The 19,527-nt window shown below is 36.0% G+C and overlaps 1 protein-coding gene across 2 annotated transcripts in view; it reads left to right on the top strand.

The window, feature by feature from the left end:
* The window catches only part of TPR (translocated promoter region, nuclear basket protein), a 67,322-nt gene that overhangs the window by 21,330 nt on the left and 26,465 nt on the right, over nucleotides 1–19,527 (top strand). For both annotated transcript variants that reach the window (XM_027868314.1, XM_027868313.1), the window contains exons 18-33: nucleotides 520–682; nucleotides 3,693–3,827; nucleotides 4,896–5,036; nucleotides 5,651–5,819; nucleotides 7,392–7,558; nucleotides 8,463–8,615; nucleotides 9,197–9,313; nucleotides 11,259–11,462; nucleotides 11,617–11,801; nucleotides 12,726–12,873; nucleotides 13,331–13,468; nucleotides 13,595–13,726; nucleotides 16,155–16,285; nucleotides 16,775–16,985; nucleotides 17,549–17,689; nucleotides 18,288–18,486. In XM_027868314.1, the coding sequence (XP_027724115.1) occupies nucleotides 520–682; nucleotides 3,693–3,827; nucleotides 4,896–5,036; nucleotides 5,651–5,819; nucleotides 7,392–7,558; nucleotides 8,463–8,615; nucleotides 9,197–9,313; nucleotides 11,259–11,462; nucleotides 11,617–11,801; nucleotides 12,726–12,873; nucleotides 13,331–13,468; nucleotides 13,595–13,726; nucleotides 16,155–16,285; nucleotides 16,775–16,985; nucleotides 17,549–17,689; nucleotides 18,288–18,486 (2,534 nt within the window). The remainder of the gene's footprint in view (nucleotides 1–519; nucleotides 683–3,692; nucleotides 3,828–4,895; nucleotides 5,037–5,650; nucleotides 5,820–7,391; nucleotides 7,559–8,462; nucleotides 8,616–9,196; nucleotides 9,314–11,258; nucleotides 11,463–11,616; nucleotides 11,802–12,725; nucleotides 12,874–13,330; nucleotides 13,469–13,594; nucleotides 13,727–16,154; nucleotides 16,286–16,774; nucleotides 16,986–17,548; nucleotides 17,690–18,287; nucleotides 18,487–19,527) is intronic.

The raw sequence follows: 19,527 nt of genomic DNA, 5'->3' as shown, positions 1-19,527 counted from the left end.
TTGTTCAGAGATTAGTGAAATATAAAAGGTACCTTTCTGTTTCATTAGACTCTAGTATAAATTCACTGTGGCTTTTTACAGGGTTGTTTGTTTTTTTAGCTAACCAATATTAAGGATTTGATATGATAGTGAGTAGTTTAATTGGCACAGTGAAGTGTTATTTTTACATTTCATAGGAAATTTATTGAGTATATATATATATATATTCTAGTTTGATTACTTAACATAGAACATCTGCTATGTTGTTATTCTGGTTGGAGTATAAAGTATAAGCCAAAATCAGATCTCTTTGAAAAGGACAAAATATATAGTCATAGATTGCAAAATTATAATAACTATAGGTTACATTCAGGTTTTATTCAAGCCAAATTTGGAAGAAAAGTGATCCTAGCTTTGAATTAGGTATATATTTCTGCAGTCCGTTTAGATAAAAGTTGATGTTTTAAGAAGTTGTTATGCTTGATTGTAGAGTTTATTAATACTCCACTGATAATGTATTTTTATTTTTTATAATACAAGCTATGAAATGCTACAAGATAATGTTGAGGGATACCGTCGAGAAATTACATCCTTGCATGAGAGAAACCAAAAACTCACAGCAACAACTCAAAAACAGGAACAGATCATCAACACGATGACTCAAGATTTGAGAGGAGCAAATGAGAAGTTGGCAGTTGCAGAAGTGAGATTAATTTTCCTTTTGTAGATTTTACCTGGAAGTGCTCTTGCTTTTTTTATTTGAAGACAAATTTCTTTTTTTTTTCTTAATTTTTTTATTTTTTAAACATAACTTAGATATTTTGGATCTTCCAACTGGCTTATGGATAACAAGTAATCTTTTCCCCACCCCACTCCACTTTTTTGGTGAGGCAATAGGGGTTAAAATGACTTGCCCAGGGTCTCACAGCTAGTAAGTGTCAAGTGTCTTAGACTGGATTTGAACTCAGGTCCTCCTGAGTCCAAGGCTAGAGCTCTATCCGCTGCGCCACCTAGCTGCCCCAATAACAAGTAATCTTTACCATGCAGACTTTCTAGATCATTTGATATAGAAGGTAGAGGTAGAGACTGGGATTAAGCTTGTGTTTTCATAAGTAGAGGACAGTTGTTCTCAAAGTGTGATCCTCGAAGTCAAAACCATTTTCCTAATAAGAAGATATCTTAATTTCTAGTACTATTAACGATAGTCATAGCCCACATGAACAAAAGCTCTTTGGGGAAAAGAGGTTTTCAGTAATTTTTAAAGGAGTCCTGAGACCAAAATATTGGACAATTCCTGGTATAAGCAAACTCTCAGGTGATCTTCCAATGAACTTTCTCCAAAATTTAGAGGCTTAGAGAGTTACCTGATGTACTGAGGGATTGAGTGAATTACCAAGAGTCGTATAGCTAGCACATGTCAAAGGTGGGACTTGAATCTAGGGCTTCCTGGCCCTAAGGATGGCTCTTTGTCCAGTATGCTGTGCTGCTAGTTAAGTTGGAAATTGACATTTAGTAGTGTTCCAGTAAGAGAAAATTTAAGAACTAGTCCAATTAGTTATCAGTAGCAAGTCATTAAGAAAATAAACTGTTATGTAATTTTTGATTGTTCAGACATAAAGTAGGGGAATAGTAGTATGTCAGTCTGACTTTTATAGATCTTTACTTTTTCAGATCATTTAAAAAAGCCATTTCTTTAACTTTAGGATGTATTTTTGTAGTACTTTTTCTGGTTCAACTTAACAGCCTACAGTGTGAAAGGAGACATTGTACAAGGACTGGGTGTAGGGGGAGTATATCAATCAAATAATAAACTTTGATTAATCACTTACCATGTGCCAGACACCATACTAATCTCTGGGGATACAAGTGGTAACATGCAAATACATACAAAGCAAGCTATATACAGGATAACTAAGAATTAAAAGAGCAAAAGCACTGGAATTAAGAGGTGTTAGAGAAGTCTTCTAATAAAAGATAGGATTTTAGTTGGGACTTAAAGGAAGCCAGCATGGTCAGTTGTCAGCAAAGAGAATGATCCAGGTGTGGGGAACAGCCAGCAAGATTTCCTGGACCTGAAAATTTGAATGACTTGTTTGTGGAACAGCCAGGAGGCCAGTGTGACTGGATTGAAGAGTATTTGTTAGGGAATGGGAGTAAGAAGACTGGAAATGTGTTGGGGGAGGGATTATGAAGGGCTTTGAAAGGCAAACAGCGTTTTGTGTTTGATCCTAGAGGCAGTAGGAAGCTACTGGTATTTGGGGGTGAGGGAGGAAGTGATCAAACCTGTGCTTTAGGAAAGTCACTTCAGTGACTGAATGAAGGATGGATTGGAGTAGGGAGAGACTTGAGGCAGACAGACCCACCAGCAGCTATTACAGGAGTCCAGGGGTGAGGTGATAAAGGCCCATACCAAAGAGAAGGCAGTGTCAAAGGAGAAAAGGGGGCATATCCAAGAGACGTTGGAAAGGTGAAATCAACAACCCTTGGCAACAGTTAGGCTGTGGTAGGGGTGAGAGAGTGAGGAGTGGAAGTGATAAAAACTAAAACTGAATGATCCCTTCCCTCAAGAGGTTTTCATTCTATTGATAAAAAATAAGTTTTTGAGAAAGCTGGGAAGCTATTAACATTTCCCATCCTAGAGTCACAGAAACCCTACTTCATTTCTGGGAATAGGAAGTGTCATCTCTCAGACTCAGGAAAAGGGAAAAGAACCATCCTAGAGCAGTATAGGTTTATCTTTATAGTGTTTTTGTGGCTTGTGCTCCCTGTTGTAGGGGAATAAGTAAGTTTTGTGATTTTAAAACCTCTAAGCTTCTCCTGGGCTCTTGGTATTCATCCCATGGGTGGATGGAGAAAGCATTTATTAATCACTGTGGTAAGTGCTAATAAACACTGTTCCTGCTCTCAAGAAAGTCACACTCTTATCTCCCAGACAATTTTTGTAAGAATTCAGCTGCAGAGCTGATGGAGAGTCTTGGAAATTTTCAGGGTTCAGAAGAGAGATGGAGATAAAGCCCAGAGTTCTATAGAGTGAATCAGCAGATGAAAGGCAATGTCCATAGGAGATATATTGGCAGGGCCAAAGTAAGTCCTGAGGTCGTCTTCTCATCAGAAAGATTGTAGTTGATGACCCATAGTTTATCTCAGTGGTATAAACAGCATGATAGAGTCTGGGCGGATGAGGAGGCGTAAGCAGGTCTCCTCTCCACCAGCTCTACTCCCCATCCACACTTTTAAGAATCCTGGGCATTTTGGAGGAATGGGGTTAAGTAAAGTTATAAAGAGACCCTGGTGGCCTTGTCTCTTTCCATATATACACAGCCTGGTGGAATAGGGTGAGGGAGAGAGTTGGTAATAGCATCCCCCACGGACCCCATTGGAAGAACTTGGTGCCCCCCCCATCAGTTGTTTATTTTGATTGAATGACTCTGCTTTTCTTGATACCTTAACATTTTCTAGGGTTTCTGTTTAGTATATAATAGGCATTCTGTAAATGCTTATTGAATTGAATATGTATTTGATTAATCTTAAGAGCCATATATGTCCTTTGCAGAAACGTTAAATGTTGTGTAAGTTTTGCATTAAATTTGGCAATGAAGTATTTATAAATATTTTATAATTTTTGTGATTTTACATTTAGATATCATATTTAGAAAATTGTATTTTCAATTTTTTCCCACAAGACCTTTTATTGTTTTTTTTTATCTTTTAAGGTGAGAGCAGAAAATCTGAAAAAGGAAAAGGAAATGTTGAAATTGTCAGAAGTTCGCCTCACTCAGCAGAAAGAATCTTTATTAGCTGAACAAAGAGGACAAAACTTACTACTAACTAATCTGCAAACAATTCAGGTATTCTGCTAAATTGTGTGGGGGGGTATAATGTCTTCATAAAAGAAATATCAATTTCTATATGTTGTAAATATACATGAATTCTACTAGGGATTTTTAGATATGTGAACTTTTTTTTAATTTGATCTGAACTGTTTAAATAGAACTGGTTTAAAATCTTATGCATTTTATTTTATGCGTGTAAAAACATTCTTAGATGTCTGTGAGCTTCACCAGATTGTGAAAGGATTCATGTCACAAAAAAGTTTAGAACCCTAATTCTAGAGGGCTATTTGGAAAATATCATTGTTTTCATTCTTATGAGTTACATTTGTGTGTGTGTGTGTGTGTGTGTGTGTGTGTGTGTGTGTGTGTGTTCATAAATTTAGTAAACATAGAATTTGAGACCTTAAAATGTTATTTTTTTCTGACTCACCCTTTAAAAGGAATCTTACTGCCCTTCTCAGAAGTTTATCTCTAATTTATGAAAGAAATGTGTAAAACTGCTTGTTCAGTCTCCTGAACATATATAAATCTTTTTGTTCTTGACAGAATTTTGAAATCTGGAAGAGTTTTTATTGACGTTCTCCTCTGTAGTTACATACATAGTGCTTCACTTTGAGAAAAGTCTGAAAATAATTTCTTAGTATGGGTAGGCTGGTAATTAATCATGTTCAAGTAGATGTATGCAGTATTTTTAAAAATATTTCTGTTAGCAGGCTTTTTCTTTGTGGTAGATTAAAGAGCTTATGATGCTTATCTTGATAGATATTTTTGATTCACTTTCTCCTCACTGTTGCCCTCCCTCCCTTAGAACCCCTTGCTTTCTTCAGGCCTCAGCTCAGGTACTATGTACTGACTTCTCTCCAGCTGCTCTCTCTTCCCCCCACCCCCAAATCCCCAATTTATTTTTTCCTATATTTTGTATGTGTATATATTGTTTCTGTCAATAGAATATAAGTTCTTTGAACTCAGGAACTGTTTTCATTATTGTCTTTCACTTACCATTGCCATACATTTTTTATAGGTGCTGAGTAAATTCGTTTTTATTAATTTTTTAAAAACCCTATGACATTTCTTTTTCTTAAGGGAATACTGGAGAGATCTGAAACAGAAACTAAGCAGAGACTTAATAACCAGATAGAAAAGCTTGAACGTGAGATATCTCAACTGAAGAAGAAATTAGAAAGTGAAGTAGAACAAAGACACACACTTACAAGAAATCAAGATGTGAGTCTATTTGAATAGATAATTGTTTTGGTTGAATCTTGCTTGTGTGAACTTAGGCAAGACACTTATTAGCCTTTATAGGCCTCTGGCTGCAAATTACTTGGTCTAACTTAGCGAGTATTATTTCCTACCTTTATGTTTGAGCTTATCATTGCCAAAGCTCCTCCTTCCATCTTTCCCCAGTGCCTTTATAAATGTGATTTCCCATGCCCCAGAATGATCTCCCCCCTCATCCTCTGCCTGTTGAAACCCTTGTCTTCAAGGACCAAATGAGTTATTAGTCTGTAAGAAGCCTTTACTTATTCCCCCAAAATACCATTAGTCACTCAAATATTTCATAACATTTTGTATGGGTCTCCCTTTTTGCAACTATTGTAATTTGTTTGGTCATTATCTGTATACTTGTATTACATTTCCTTATATTAGGTTGTTTCACCTTTATACAACCATCATCTAGCACAGTGCTATAGATGCTTAATAAATGTTTACTTTTAAGTGTTTTCTGTCAGCCATTTAAGTGACCATAAGAAAGGAAACTTTGATTTAAATCTCTGGTTTAAACTAAAAACATTCTTAAAATTTGGTATAAGTGATATATTTATCATCTTTTTCAGGTTCATCTTTTAGACACAAAGAGACAGCTAGAGACTGAAATAAACCGTCACCTTAATACAAAAGAACTATTAAAGAATGCTCAAAAGGAAACTACTACATTGAAACAGCAACTCAATAATATTGAAGCCCAGCTTGCTTCTCAGTCAGCACAGAGAGCTCCTGGAAAAGGTAAGCTATTTTAAGCTTATGATCTATCTTAGATAGATAGATATGTGTGTATATATACAGATATATATATATCTTGCAAAAACTATATTATGAACCAGTCAGTTTTAGATAAGAGAGGAGGCACTTAGTAGAATTTATGGAGCATTAGATTGGAAGTTTTAATCGTTGTGAATACTTTTTATCCTAGCATAAAATTGGGACTCAGTGGTAGTGTTTACTCGTGACCCATTTGATCCTCCTTAGGAAGTTGAATATGGATGTGTAAGGTATCCTGAACAGGTAATCATAATATGCTCCATTTGTTTTCCAACTGTTGAAACTATTCAACAGAATGTCAGAAGTCCTCTCCAGTACAGCAGCTTCATTTTACATTTAAGGAAACTAAAACCTAGAATGAAGTGATTTGTTCAAGGTCACACTACAGGTAATAAGTAGCAGAAATGGAACTCAAGCTCAAACCCTCTGATAGCAAACTCTTTTCTAAGGACAGTTACAGATAAGAATGACAGAGTCAAATTAAAAAGCATTATAGGTAATTAAATTGATTATTTTTCCTATAGAATAGTATTCTTCTCTGTAAGATATCCCAAGAATCTTAGTATAGTTTTAAGGTATGTATTAAGGCCTAAAACTGCATTTAAGCCTTTTGGAATACCCTGTATTATTAATGAGAAGGTCCCAGGTAAAAGAATTTTCCCAGAGGTTTTACTTCCTGAAAGAAGTTTACAAAGCAAATAATTATCTTTAAATACTGGTTTCCAGATTTTTTTTTTTTCCTCTTTAGAAAATGGACATGTATAAATCAATATGGACATGTACAGACAGTCATTGAGGTAGCATCCATTTTAGAAAGGGAACAATGCTTCTGGCCAGAATGACTCCCTAGACTTTAGTTTTCCACATCAGCAAAATGAGGGGATTGATTTGAATTATCCTTAAAGTCTCTTAACACTAAATAGTGTAACTTGAGATTTTAAAGTGGAAGGTTAGTGACTCAAGTGATAGACTCAGAGAGTTAAGAAGTTCCTTCTGGGCAAGGGCTTTTTAGCAGAAGTTATAATACTTGGACTTCTGTCTCTTTAAACATTAATTTGTTCAACATTTACTATTAGGTACTTCTTGTATACCAATCTTTTTCATGCTGCTAGAGGAAGTATTTCAGACATCCCCTCATGAAGCTTACGATCAGATTGTAGGGGAAGGGAGGAGAATAAGATCCAAAGACAAATATTTATAAAAACTATATTACATATAATTACAGTGGGTTTAGAAACAAAGCATTTGGGGAGGGGATAGTTAAAGAGCTTCGGGTAATATTTTGAACTTTTTAAAGGTAAAAGGAATCCCAAACATGGCAATAGATTGAGCCATCACATGGAGGGTAAGCCATCACAGTAGAGTATAAGCTTCTTCCAGTTGGGTGTTGTTTCTCTATAGGTTTCTCTGCCAAACAACTGTGATCACATACTTGGCATTTAAAACATCTTGAATTGAATTGTGTCCTGAAATATCTGTAAGGAACATAGTGCTTATTTTTTGTTTGTATATTAAATTCAAATACCATTGTTTTAGGTCAGCCTAGTACTAAAGAAGACATAGATGATCTTGTAAGTCAACTAAGGCAAGCTGAAGAGCAGATTAATGACCTGAAGGAAAGACTCAAGACAACTTCTAGTAATGTGGAACAGTATCGAGCTATGGTTCTTAGCTTAGAAGAATCCCTCAACAAGGAAAAACAAGTAAGTAATATAATGTGAAGCACAATGACAGTCTAAAATCTGTTGACAACTTGGCATATGTACTTAATGTATTTAGTAGCAATGATTCATTTCAATGGTACTTTTATTAGTAAATTTTTAATTGACTTTGATTTTTCATTCAGTCCTGAGTTACTTCTCAGTATTGAGCCTTTTCAGTTAATATTCCTTCCTATTAACCATTTTAGAAGTCATTGTCAAATCAGCATATAAAAATATCCCCAGTTTAGTCACAGGTTAGACAGATTATACTTTATCATTTCAATACTTGTTTTTCAGGTCCATCTCTGACACATACTAACTATGACCCTGGACTCATATGAGTCACTTAATCTCTGTGTCCAGGTATCTCTGTAAAAACTGTACATTACTCCTCAGTACATTCTATAAGTGGATGCTCAATTTAATTCAGGTATTTATTAAACACTTACTGTGAGCCAGACCAAAAAAAAAAAAAACAACTATAGCTATTCTTGCCTTCTAGGAACTTACATTATATTGGGGCAAAACAACTACATGAAAAATTAAAAAGAAAATAGATACAAAGTAAATTGAAGAGTGAGGGCACAGGTCCGTTTAACAAGATAGAGAGGTGGACATAATGGGACAAATAGGGTTGAGTGCGATGTGGACATAGGGAGAGCTGGGGCTGATATTTTGGGGTACCTGGGGCAGTAGTCGTCAGGGAAGGGACTTTGTGTATTATCAGTTTTAGGACTAAAGATCACAAGAATTTTTTTTGGAACCATAAGGCAAGTAGACTGTCACACCCTTCACCTTCACAATAGTAATGTTGATTTTGTCTCAGGGTTTCAAGCCTGGTATGACCTAAAGTTAATTGTACAACTTATTTTTGAATTTTTAATTTCTGTTGTCTAATGGCAAGGTGACAGAAGAGGTACATAAGAATGTTGAAGCTCGTTTAAAAGACTCAGCTGAGTATCAGGCACAACTGGAAAAAAAACTAATGGAAGCAGAGAAGGAAAAACAAGAACTTCAAGATGAAAAGCGCAGAGCCCTTGAGAGTATGGAGCAGCAGGTAGATTTGACCACCAGCCTGTTTCCTTTGTGAGAAGTTGTATCTTCTCTCATCTGTGCTTCTCTTCTTACTAACTTTCAAGATAACCCACATTTGATTTACTGCTTTATTCCACTTTTCCTTTTTCAAGCTTTCGTGCTTGCACTTAAAAACTGCCCTCCTGGCCCTTTGTTTTTAACCCCTGTTTATAATTATCAAGACTTATTAATTGCTTACGGGTAGCTATAGGAGAGATTATTACAAATTACCAACTATTATAAATGTGTTCTTGTCTTACCTTTACACCAGAGGTGTCAAAAATGAGCATTATCTGTCAGCAACACTGGAACCAAATCAGAAAATGTAATTGGGAAATAAGTTAACAAAATGAATAAAAATACATTAGAACGTAGATGATGTTAATATGATGTTTTTCTAAGTCAGTATGCAACCTTGCAGGAATCCTTAGTAGAGTTTACTGGCCCCATTTCTTTTTTGAGATTGAAACTACTGCTTTATACTACAGAAGTTTTCTAAATTTTATTTTTGTGATTTTAAAGCAAGTATACAACTAATTTGGGTTTTTTGCTTTCCTACTGTAGCTGTCTGAATTAAAGAAGACTCTCTCAAATGTTCAAAATGAAGTTCAAGAAGCTCTTCAGAGAGCAAGCACAGCTTTAAGTAATGAGCAGCAAGCCAGACGTGATTGTCAGGAACAGGTAAGTATGGTTTTAAAAATAGTTACTTCAGATCTTTGGTTACCAAGAAAAAACACTGACCATCAATTTAGTGATTGACAGCTAGCCTAATTGATAAATTGTATATTTGGACTTCTGGGAGCCAGAATGGTACAGTAAGGAGTAAATCGCCATAACTCTCCCATATTCATCTCCAAACCATAAAATAGCACCCCAAAACAAAACCTGAAACAGCAAAGGCAGCAAAAAGATGGGGTGAAATAATCTTTTAGCCCAAGAAATCTGGAAGATCACCAGGAAAGGTTTGTTGCACTCAGGTGAAAGGGGTACTCAGTCCAGGACAGGAAGCATCCCAGCAAACCAGCAGGAGATCCTAAGCCCAGTGTGGTGGAGCAGGCGAACATCAATACCAGGACCCCACCATGTGCCTCAGCATAGCCAAGGGAACAGGCAGACACCAACTCCAAAAAACCACCATGTGTTTCAGCGTAGTCCTGGACAAACAGACAACCACCAGCAGCCAGACTGCCATGTGCTTCACTGTAGCCCCAGGGAAAGGCAGAAACACCTCACCAGCATTAGTACACACCAGACACCAGCAGTAGGACCTCCCCCCTTACCCCCCTCTTAACTCAACACTAAGTAAGCTGCCAGACACACATACTGCAATCCCCTACAGCCACCCCCTTAATGCACCACCAGACAAGAGGGTCCCCAGTGGGCCTCAAGGCAACATCAGTGCAGCACCAGGTAAACAGCCATGGCCTGTAACACCTGGCACAAGAAGCCTGAGACAATGTTCCTTCCACCTCGGGAGCACAGATCAAATTTAAAAGAAAGGAAAAAGGCCAAAAGAGATGAGCAAAAAAAAAAAATCTGACCATACAAAGTTATTATGGTGACAGGAAAGACCAGGACACAAACTCAGAAGAGGACGACAATGTCATAATACCTATGGGCAAAACCTCAAAGAAAAATAAGAAGTGGTCTCAAGTTCAGAAAGAATTCATGGAAGAGCTCAAAAAGGAGCTTAAAAATCACATAAGAGAGATAGAAGAAAATGGGAAAAGAGGCAACAGCTTGGAAAACTGCTTAAAAAATAGAATTGGCCAAATGGAAAAAGAGATGCAAAAATCTACTGCAGAAAACAGCTCCTTGAAAAATACATTTGGCCAGATGAAAAAGAATGTACAAAAGCTAGCTGAGGAAAACAACTCCCTAAAATGTGTTGAAGGGGTGGCAGCTAGGTGGTGCAGTGGACAGAGCACCAGCCCTGAAGTCAGGAGGACCTGAGTTCAAATGCAGCCTCAGACCAAACATCTGACATTTACTAGCTGTGTGATGCTAGGCAAGTCACTTAACCCCAATTGCCTAAACTTAAAAATAAAAACCTATAAATTGATTATTAATTTCCCAGAAACTCTGTCTCTCATTGTTTTCGTTAGTCTCATGAGAAAATCACATGATTTCTATTGGTTTTGTTATTGATATTGTCAATTATACTGGTAACTTTCCTCTTATTGAACCATCCCTGCATTCCTGATAATAAATCTCACCTGCTCATAATGTATGATTCTTGTGATATATTGCTGTAATCTCCTTGCTAGTATTTCATTTAAAAATTTTGTATCAGTATTCATTAGGGAAATTGGTCTATAGTTTTCTTTCTCTGTTTTTGCTTTTTCCTGGTTTAGATATCAGTACCATAATATTTGTGTTGTAAAAGGAATTTGTTAGGACTCTGTCTATTTTTCCAAAAAAGATTATATAGTATTGGGATTAATTGTTCTTTAAATGTTTAGTAAAATTCACTTGTGAATTCAGAAAAATTAAAAATTTTAAAAACAATTACTTTAAAAGTAGGGAGCCATAAAAATACTCAATAGCTTTTCATTAACGTGTTTTCTTTATAAGGAACTCAAGATAGCCTTATTGATATTAATTTATTTTTTGTAACTTATTACAGGCTAAAATAGCAATAGAAGCTCAGAATAAGTATGAACGGGAACTGATGTTACATGCTGCTGATGTGGAAGCTTTGCAGGCTGCCAAAGAGCAAGTTTCTAAAAACTTACTAGTGCGTCAGCAGTTGGAAGAAACAGCTCAAAAAGCAGAATCACAATTGTTGGAGTGTAAAGCTTCTTGGGAGGAAAGAGAGAGGATGTTAAAGGTATATTCCTTTGTAGATGTGAAAATGTTGAATGATTTTTTTAAGGCTAAGTTTTTTAAATGACTATATGGAAATATGTTTTGTCAATAAAACTAAAAATTGTCATTGTCAATAAAACTAAAAACAGTTATAATAACACATTTTTTATTTACAGGATGAAGCTATCAAGTGTGTCTCTCGCTGTGAAGATTTAGAGAAACAAAATAGATTACTTCATGATCAGATTGAAAAATTAAGTGACAAGGTAGTGACCTCGATGAAGGAAGGTGTGCAGGGTTCGTTAAATGTATCTCTAAATGAAGAAGGCAAGTCTCAAGAACAAATCTTAGAAATTCTCAGGTAAATGAAATACATTCAAGAAAATTTGCGTCTGTGCCTTGGAATAAATCCATTTTTCAGGGGTTAAAATTTTCCTAGCTCTTTCTTTCCTATGCATTTTTAATAAAATAGAGGAAATGGAAAGAGAGGATATTTTTGATTCTGTGTTTGTAATGCTGTGTATTCTATCTACAGGTTAGCTTACTGTAGGCAACAAATTAGTCTCATATAGTCTTAACCTAAGATTTATTTCTCTTAAATTAATTAGAAGCTGAACAAGTAGCAAAACAGGTACCACCCATTTTTGTCTGGTTTTTGGGCAACTAAATTCTGTTTTTAGGTTCTGACCTGAATTAGGAATTTAAGGATCCTCAGCCTAACATTTTTAATATTCACATTCAAAGGAGACCATTGCCTAGTGGATAAAGACCTAGCCTCAAAACCAAGAAGCCCCGGTTTGTAATCCTGCTTCTGACACATACTGACTGTAACTCTGAACAAGTCACATCACCTTCTAGTACTGAAAGCAGCTCTTTGTGAGTTACAGAGAATGTGCTAACCTGCACTGATAGAGGGAATTCTTCATACCAGTGAAATTATAGGCCCAGTCCATATACTCCTGCAGAGCAAAGCAAAATTCCATTCTCCTGAATATTGGACATATGTTGTAGAGGGTTCATGCTTCACATATGTATTGGTCTAGTTCTAGATTTATCTATGAGTCTTTGATACAAAAGGAAGAAAATAAAATGTTTTGGCACCATTTTAAAAAACGTTTTTGGTCACTTTCTGTACAGTAATTAAATTCTGTATTGGTTTTTAACTTGTCCTTAAAGAATTGAAACACAAGATTGTCAGCACTAGAAGTTTAGGCTATGTTACTTTTAGGTAAGATCCATGAAGCCAGACATTTCATAAATATCTTAAATGTTTTTCTTGCTGCAGGTTTATTCGGCGAGAAAAAGAAATTGCGGAAACCAGGTTTGAAGTAGCCCAAGTGGAAAGCTTGCGTTACAGACAACGGGTAGAGCTCCTAGAAAGAGAGCTTCAGGAGCTGCAAGATAGTCTTAATGCTGAGAGAGAGAAAGTCCAGGTATATGCCTTCAGTGATTTGGAGTTTTGTTTTATATTACTTTGAAAACAAATAAAATTAGCAACTTCTACCACACCCCCACCACCCCAAATCTTTTACTAGAACTGGCATTTCTTTGGTTCATAGTCACATAGATTCTTTCATTTTAAGCTCTAAAAGAAACATTAACATTTGTTTTGTATTGATTCCCATTCTTGAGCCTGGTCACAAATTTGGATGTATACATAATTAGAAATATAAATCATGTATTATAACAAGACTCTTTAAAAAGTTGACTCCTTTCCACTATAATACTAATTCAGTTAGAAATGTCACTACTTTCTCAGACATTTTGGGTCTTATTAGAAATAAATGATATACATACCAATGCACTCCCCAACTCTTCCCTCTCCCACCTTCTCCTCCCAAGCAAAAAGATGCTTATAATCTTGTGTTTCTTCTGGATTGTTATTCTTAGGTAACTGCAAAAACAATGGCTCAGCATGAAGAACTGATGAAAAAAACTGAAACAATGAATGTAGTTATAGAAACCAATAAGATGCTGAGGGAAGAAAAAGAAAGGCTGGAGCAAGAACTACAGCAGATGCAAGCAAAGGTTTGTAACTTGCTAATTCAGTCATGAAGGAAGCAGGGGGAGGAGCATGTGATTTTAAAAGTTTTCTAAATGTTATTTTCATTTATATCAGCCAGAATAGTACTGGTAAAATATTTTGTTTTCCAGGTCAGGAAATTGGAGTTAGATATCTTACCATTACAAGAATCAAATGCTGAACTGAGTGAGAAAAATGGTATGTTGCAAGCAGAGAAGAAGTTGCTAGAAGAAGATATCAAACGCTGGAAAGCACGTAACCAGGTGAGCAAGTTCCCCATTCACAAATAATTTAGAGAGTTAAAATTAACTTTTGTGAAGTAACATGGCCTAGTGAATGGTCTCAAAGTCAGGAAGACTCACCTTTAATACTCACTAACTGTGTGACTGATTGAATCATTTCTCTGCTCCAGGTAACTCTAAGAAAAGAGGTGTCAGACTTCGAGCCACTAAGTTCAAGTGACTACTGAATGCAGGGAAATAGATTAAAGTACAATTGAGAAATGCTTAACAGCATAAATAAAAGTACAGCACAACAGAGATCATATGAATTTGTAGTTTTCTAAGTCAATATGCAGCCTGCAGGAATCCTGTTCTATTTGAGTTTGACCCCACTGTCTGAGGCTCTTAAGTTGCCAAGCAGTTGCAGAACTGTATTGATATTAGAAGTGTCCAGACAAGAAGTTTGCTGTATCAATGAAATCACTGGTCCATTTCCACTCCTGCTCCACACTCTCCACCCCCCCCCCCACACCCTCCCAAAAGTTACTTTAATGGAGTTTGAGAAACAATAAGGAAAAGTATTTCTGCTGTGAAAGCCTTGTATAACATTACTCATGATGGTGTGGATTTGTCTGTGCCAGACAGCAAGTCCTGTCCTTTAAACTTAGCCTGCACTTGTTTCTTCCAGCTTTTAAGCCAAGTGTTATTAATGTCACCGAGTACCTAAGTTATCTTTGGTTTTTACTCTATTCATGATATACATTAATTCTACAAGTATTTAGTTAGCACTTAGGTTCAGGGTAAATAAACCACAATCCCTGCCCACTTAACTAGACAGATTAGTAGACTGGTCAAGTTGGTAGATATAAAGAACTGATGATGCATGAGATAATTCTTTTTAAGATTAGTGAATAGGATGGTATTCATACCTTATATTTGATGAATAGTTTTTCATATTTTACGTCCTTTTATCCCCACACCCTGAGGTAGGTAGGTCAGACAATGGAGGTACAAAGGAAATTAGGTTTTGTGCAAGGTCTCAAACTCTAGTGAAGTAGCTGCAACTCAAACTCTAGTCTTCTGTTTCTAATTCCAGTGCTTTTTTTTCACTATCATAAAATGCTGGCTGTCTGAATTTAATAATCTTAGAGATCATCTAATCCAACTCCCTCATTTTACTGATTTAGAAACAGGCCTAAGAGAGTTACCTGACTTGGCCAAGGTTACACTGACACTAAGTGATAAGGGTCGGACTCCTACCAAGCTCAGTGCTTTGGGAGTCATTGAAAGACTCTTCCCTTTCTCTCAGGCAAATCATTTTCCTAATACCTTATATCCTTCCCTCTTCCTTTTCTGCCTAGTTTAGGCTCTCATCACTTCTTACCAAAACCATTGTAATAACATCTCAACCACTATTCCTTTTACCATCTGTAATGCATTCTTCACAGTACTTTCTATGTAATCTTTCACATGGATTGCTCTGATGATATCCCCTTTCAAAACCTTTTAAGTATTACCAATTACCAATTACTAAAGTATAAACTGTTCTGTATTAGTATAAAAGATCCTCCAGCCTATCTTTTATGTACCATATCTGGTACTATTTTATATTTCAGACAAATTCTGTTATCCCCTGTTATTAATCAGTCCTTTTGCGTCTCTGGTCCTTTACTGAAATCTTCATCTCTTCTTGAAATCCCTACCTCCCTCCTCCTCTCTCTCTGTTTAAGTTCCTTTCTTCCTTGAGGACCTCCTTTTTCCCTAACTCTTTGTCTTCCGTTGATACTGTCTGTATGTATCTTGTTTGTACCTAATTATGCACATATTTTCTCTCCCATTAGAATGTAAGATCCTTGAGGGCACGAACTGGTTTTTGCTTTTTATTTGTATCCTCAGTGCTTAGTGCAGTGCCTGGCACTTAGTTGACACTCAATAAATGTTAGTTGATTGTGTAGACAGCTCTACCACTATCGGTAGCACTTTTTTATTTCCAGAATCAAATACAAACTCTTCTGTCACTTACAGTTTTTCAAAACCTAGTCCTGCCTTGCCTTTTCAGGCTTTTTAGAATTACTCCTCATCATCCAACTTTATGGGCTAGCCAAACTGACCTCACATATGACATTCCATCTTAGTCTCCCCTGTTTTCACAGTCTGACTCCCATTTCCATCCTCACCTTTGCCTCTTCTGACCATTAATTCCTTCAAAACAGACATGAGGCCTTAACTGATCTCACCAGGTACTACTCCCTGTGCCAAAGTTATCTTTTATTTATCTTATATATATTTTGACTCTACTTATGTGTATATCAGGTCTCTCCCAGTAGAATGAAAGCTTCTTAGGGGCGGGGGTGGTTTGATTTTTGCGCAGCCCCTAGGACAGTGGTTATAGCACATAGTAGGCATTTAATAAAGTGACTTTTGTTTGGTAAAAAAATAGACCATGATTATGTGGTTTGTTCTTTTTCAGCATCTTGCAAGCCAGCAAAAAGAGCCAGATTTGGAAGAATGTCGAAAGCTCCTTTCAGAGAAGGAAGTAAATACTAAACGCATTCAGCAGTTGACTGAAGAAACTGGAAGACTTAAAGCTGAAATTGCAAGGTATAGTGGAAAGAAGTTCTAAGTTTAACCTGTTATTTGAAAAAAACTTCAGAATAAGTTATGCCACTTAGCCTCCATTCTCTGGGAGTGCTTTGCTAACAATACACCTTTCTAAGGAGAAAATAAAGACATAGGACCTCCACTGTGTTGTGGCTTTCCTCATCATTTTTAGTATAGGGCTAAGCAATGCTATGCCTTTAAGTTTAAAAGAAAATTATTTCACCCTCTTCTTGTGTCCTAAAATATGCAATGCTTAGTGCTTACTGCTGTTACATACTTATTATAACATCCCTTGAACTAATCAAATAAAACACACTATGTTTTAATAAGGCCATGTTATTATACTTTAACTATTAAACTTACACTAAAATCATGCCATAGAAAAATGTGAACAATTTAAATTAACTTGTTTAACACTGGTTTTATTATATTCTTTCTCCCAACAAGAGGTGTATGAGTTTTATTTTGCTTTTTTTTTTCCCCATTTAGGTCAAATGCATCTTTGACCACTAGCCAAAATTTAATCCAGAACTTAAGGGAAGAATTAAATAAAATGAGAACTGAAAAAGAAACTCTGCAGAAGGACTTAGAAGTCAAAGTAGCTGATATACAAGAAAAAGTCAAAACTATTACTCAAGTCAAGAAAATTGGAAGAAGATACAAGACTCAATATGAAGAGCTTAAGGCACAACATGATAAGGTAAAATTTCAGGTGGTTGATTAAAAAAAATATAAAGCTGGATCTTACTCAGTTTAATGTAGTTAATCCTCTACAATTTTTTATGTATTATTGATTGAAATACTTGGATTAGCTGATAGTTTCAGATTCTTAGATGAAAATACAAACTTAAATGGATGTGGTTTTTCTGTTTGAATAGTGACCTAAAAAATTGTAATTAATTCAGAAGTATAAATAATGTTTCAGAACAGAAGTTTGAAAGCATTTGTTGATTGTTTTCCTGTCATTGAATTTGCTTCCTTGTAAATCATTGCAAATTTAAGTTTGTAGTACACACGTGCAAACAATCTCTATGGATAGTCATGTATATACAACTGTTAAGAAACGTAATCTAGATAAGTATCTGCTACCTTTAGAGACAAGAACATAAACTAAGTATTACAGAAATGCCTGTTACCACTTTTTTATCTCATTTGTATCTGAGTTCTGAGACTTTGTTTTTAAACCCTAAGGTCAGGAAGCATCCTCTTATGATGTACTGTGTATGTATTGTTGATACATAATAAACAATGTCATATTCTTAGGTAATGGAGACTTCTCAGTCTTCTGGAGAACTATTGGAACAGCAGGTATCTGTACATGAAGTGCAAGAGCTCAAAGAAACTCTGAGCCAAGCTGAAATAAAAACAAAATCTCTAGAGAATCAGATAGAGAACCTTCAGAAGGTAGGTGTAAGAGTGCAGTGGGTTAGAGCTACAGTCCCAACTCTTCCTAACAGTGTGTGGAGTACAGTGGTGACAGTAATTTATCTACCTCATAGTGCCATCATAAGCCTGGTTATTTTTCATGCCCTTATTTCATAAGTTAGTGATGTATTGTAGAATCATTAAATTTTAGATTTAGAGGAAACCCTTAAAGAGCGTCTAGTTCAGCCTTGCATTTTACAGATAATGAAACTGAAGCTTCAAGAGGGCAAATGATTTATTTGCCAGAGCACAAAACTGGGGTTGGTCTGGGATTGGGTGTCTGGCTCCCAGTCCAGTTTGCTTTCACTCACTGTACTCCACTGCATAAAAACATTGGCTTTTTTTGTATAATTACTTACATTGTTTTATATACATAGACATGCATACAGAAATATATACCAAACTCATTTACTTGGTGCATTGACACATGTTCATTTTAAGTAATTTGCAGCTTGTATTCATTATAAGATTTGTAATTCTCTTTGAGATTTGGTAATTCTGTTTGACAGCTCATCTTGTTTTTCTCTAGCTAGCTACTTTTATTTAAAGTTTGTGGTTTTGTTTTTTTTTTCTTTAGACAGTATCTGAAAAAGAGACTGAAGCTAGAAGTCTTCAGGAACAGATAACACAGCTTCAGTCTGAACTCTCACGTCTTCATCAGGATCTTCAAGACAGGACTACACAGGAGGAGCAGCTGCGGCAACATATGACTGAGAAGGAAGACAAAACGAGAAAGGCTCTTGTTGCAGCTAAAGCAAAGCTGGCGCACTTAGCTGGTAAAGACATACCTATATTTATTGAAGCTTGAAACTTATCGTCATTACAACAAAGCTCTATATACATTTTGCCAGTATGCAGGTTAGGTATTTGGAGTGGTGATTGGAGATGAGGAAATAGAAGATGACGTGATTTTTAACTCCTCACTTGATAAAAACTTAATCAAAATGTCGCACATACAGAATTGACAGTGTTTTACATATAGCACTTGCTGAATGAATGTCATTTTAATGATAAGAAGTTGTATTAATTCCTGAAGATTTGGACTTATAGAAATGCAGATTTTTCAATGATAAATTAGTTCCATGATTCATCACTTTTGAAGGTAATGTTGGCCAGGGGATGGTATCTTTACCTCACTATTTACAAAGTGCTTTTCCCATGCATTTGACGTTGATCATCCCATATTGCTATACAGCTTCTAGGTACCACAGCTAATACTAGGGGGCCTGGCAATACTTTTCTATCCTACCAGGATCAAATCTTAGGACTAATATCGAGGTGAGGTAATAAACTGAATCAAGACATATTTCCTTGTTTTCCCTTAACTCCTAAGGTGAAGGATACCTTTTATCCCATCAAAATCAGTAACCTACCAAACCTAGGGAGAGCCAAATTCTATTTTAATGATCTCCAGTAAACTCTTCTGTTTTGTTTTGTTTTTTTCTGTTATATCAAAATCGAGGTAGGTGGGTGAGGAGGGAAAATGGAGTGTAACAGAATTTGATCAGCATAACATTTCTTCTTACCTATCATCCTAACCAGTTTATGTTATTTCATTACTAATAAATACTTATGCTCCTGATCAGTAAACTGATACAGGGTTTGTGAGGTTGTTCCCCTCTGTTATTAACTTGGTTGTATCTTTGATGTTATCCTGAGACATGAACCTACTTCTCTTGTTCAAGAGTTTTTCTCAATCCTGTTTCCAAAGAATCTTGCATTTTCAGTCGTAAAATACTGCTTGGTTTTTGGTTGGATTGGGGGGATGGGGCATTATTTTCTTTCTTAGCAGCGTATCCTAAGTGGATTTGTAATTG

The sequence above is a fragment of the Vombatus ursinus genome, unplaced genomic scaffold (assembly GCF_900497805.2).
Source record: "Vombatus ursinus unplaced genomic scaffold, bare-nosed wombat genome assembly UNPS02014789.1, whole genome shotgun sequence".
Taxonomy (NCBI): domain Eukaryota; kingdom Metazoa; phylum Chordata; class Mammalia; order Diprotodontia; family Vombatidae; genus Vombatus; species Vombatus ursinus.
The sequence above is the reverse complement of the archived record's forward strand: the minus strand, read 5'-3'. Positions and strand labels throughout refer to the sequence as shown.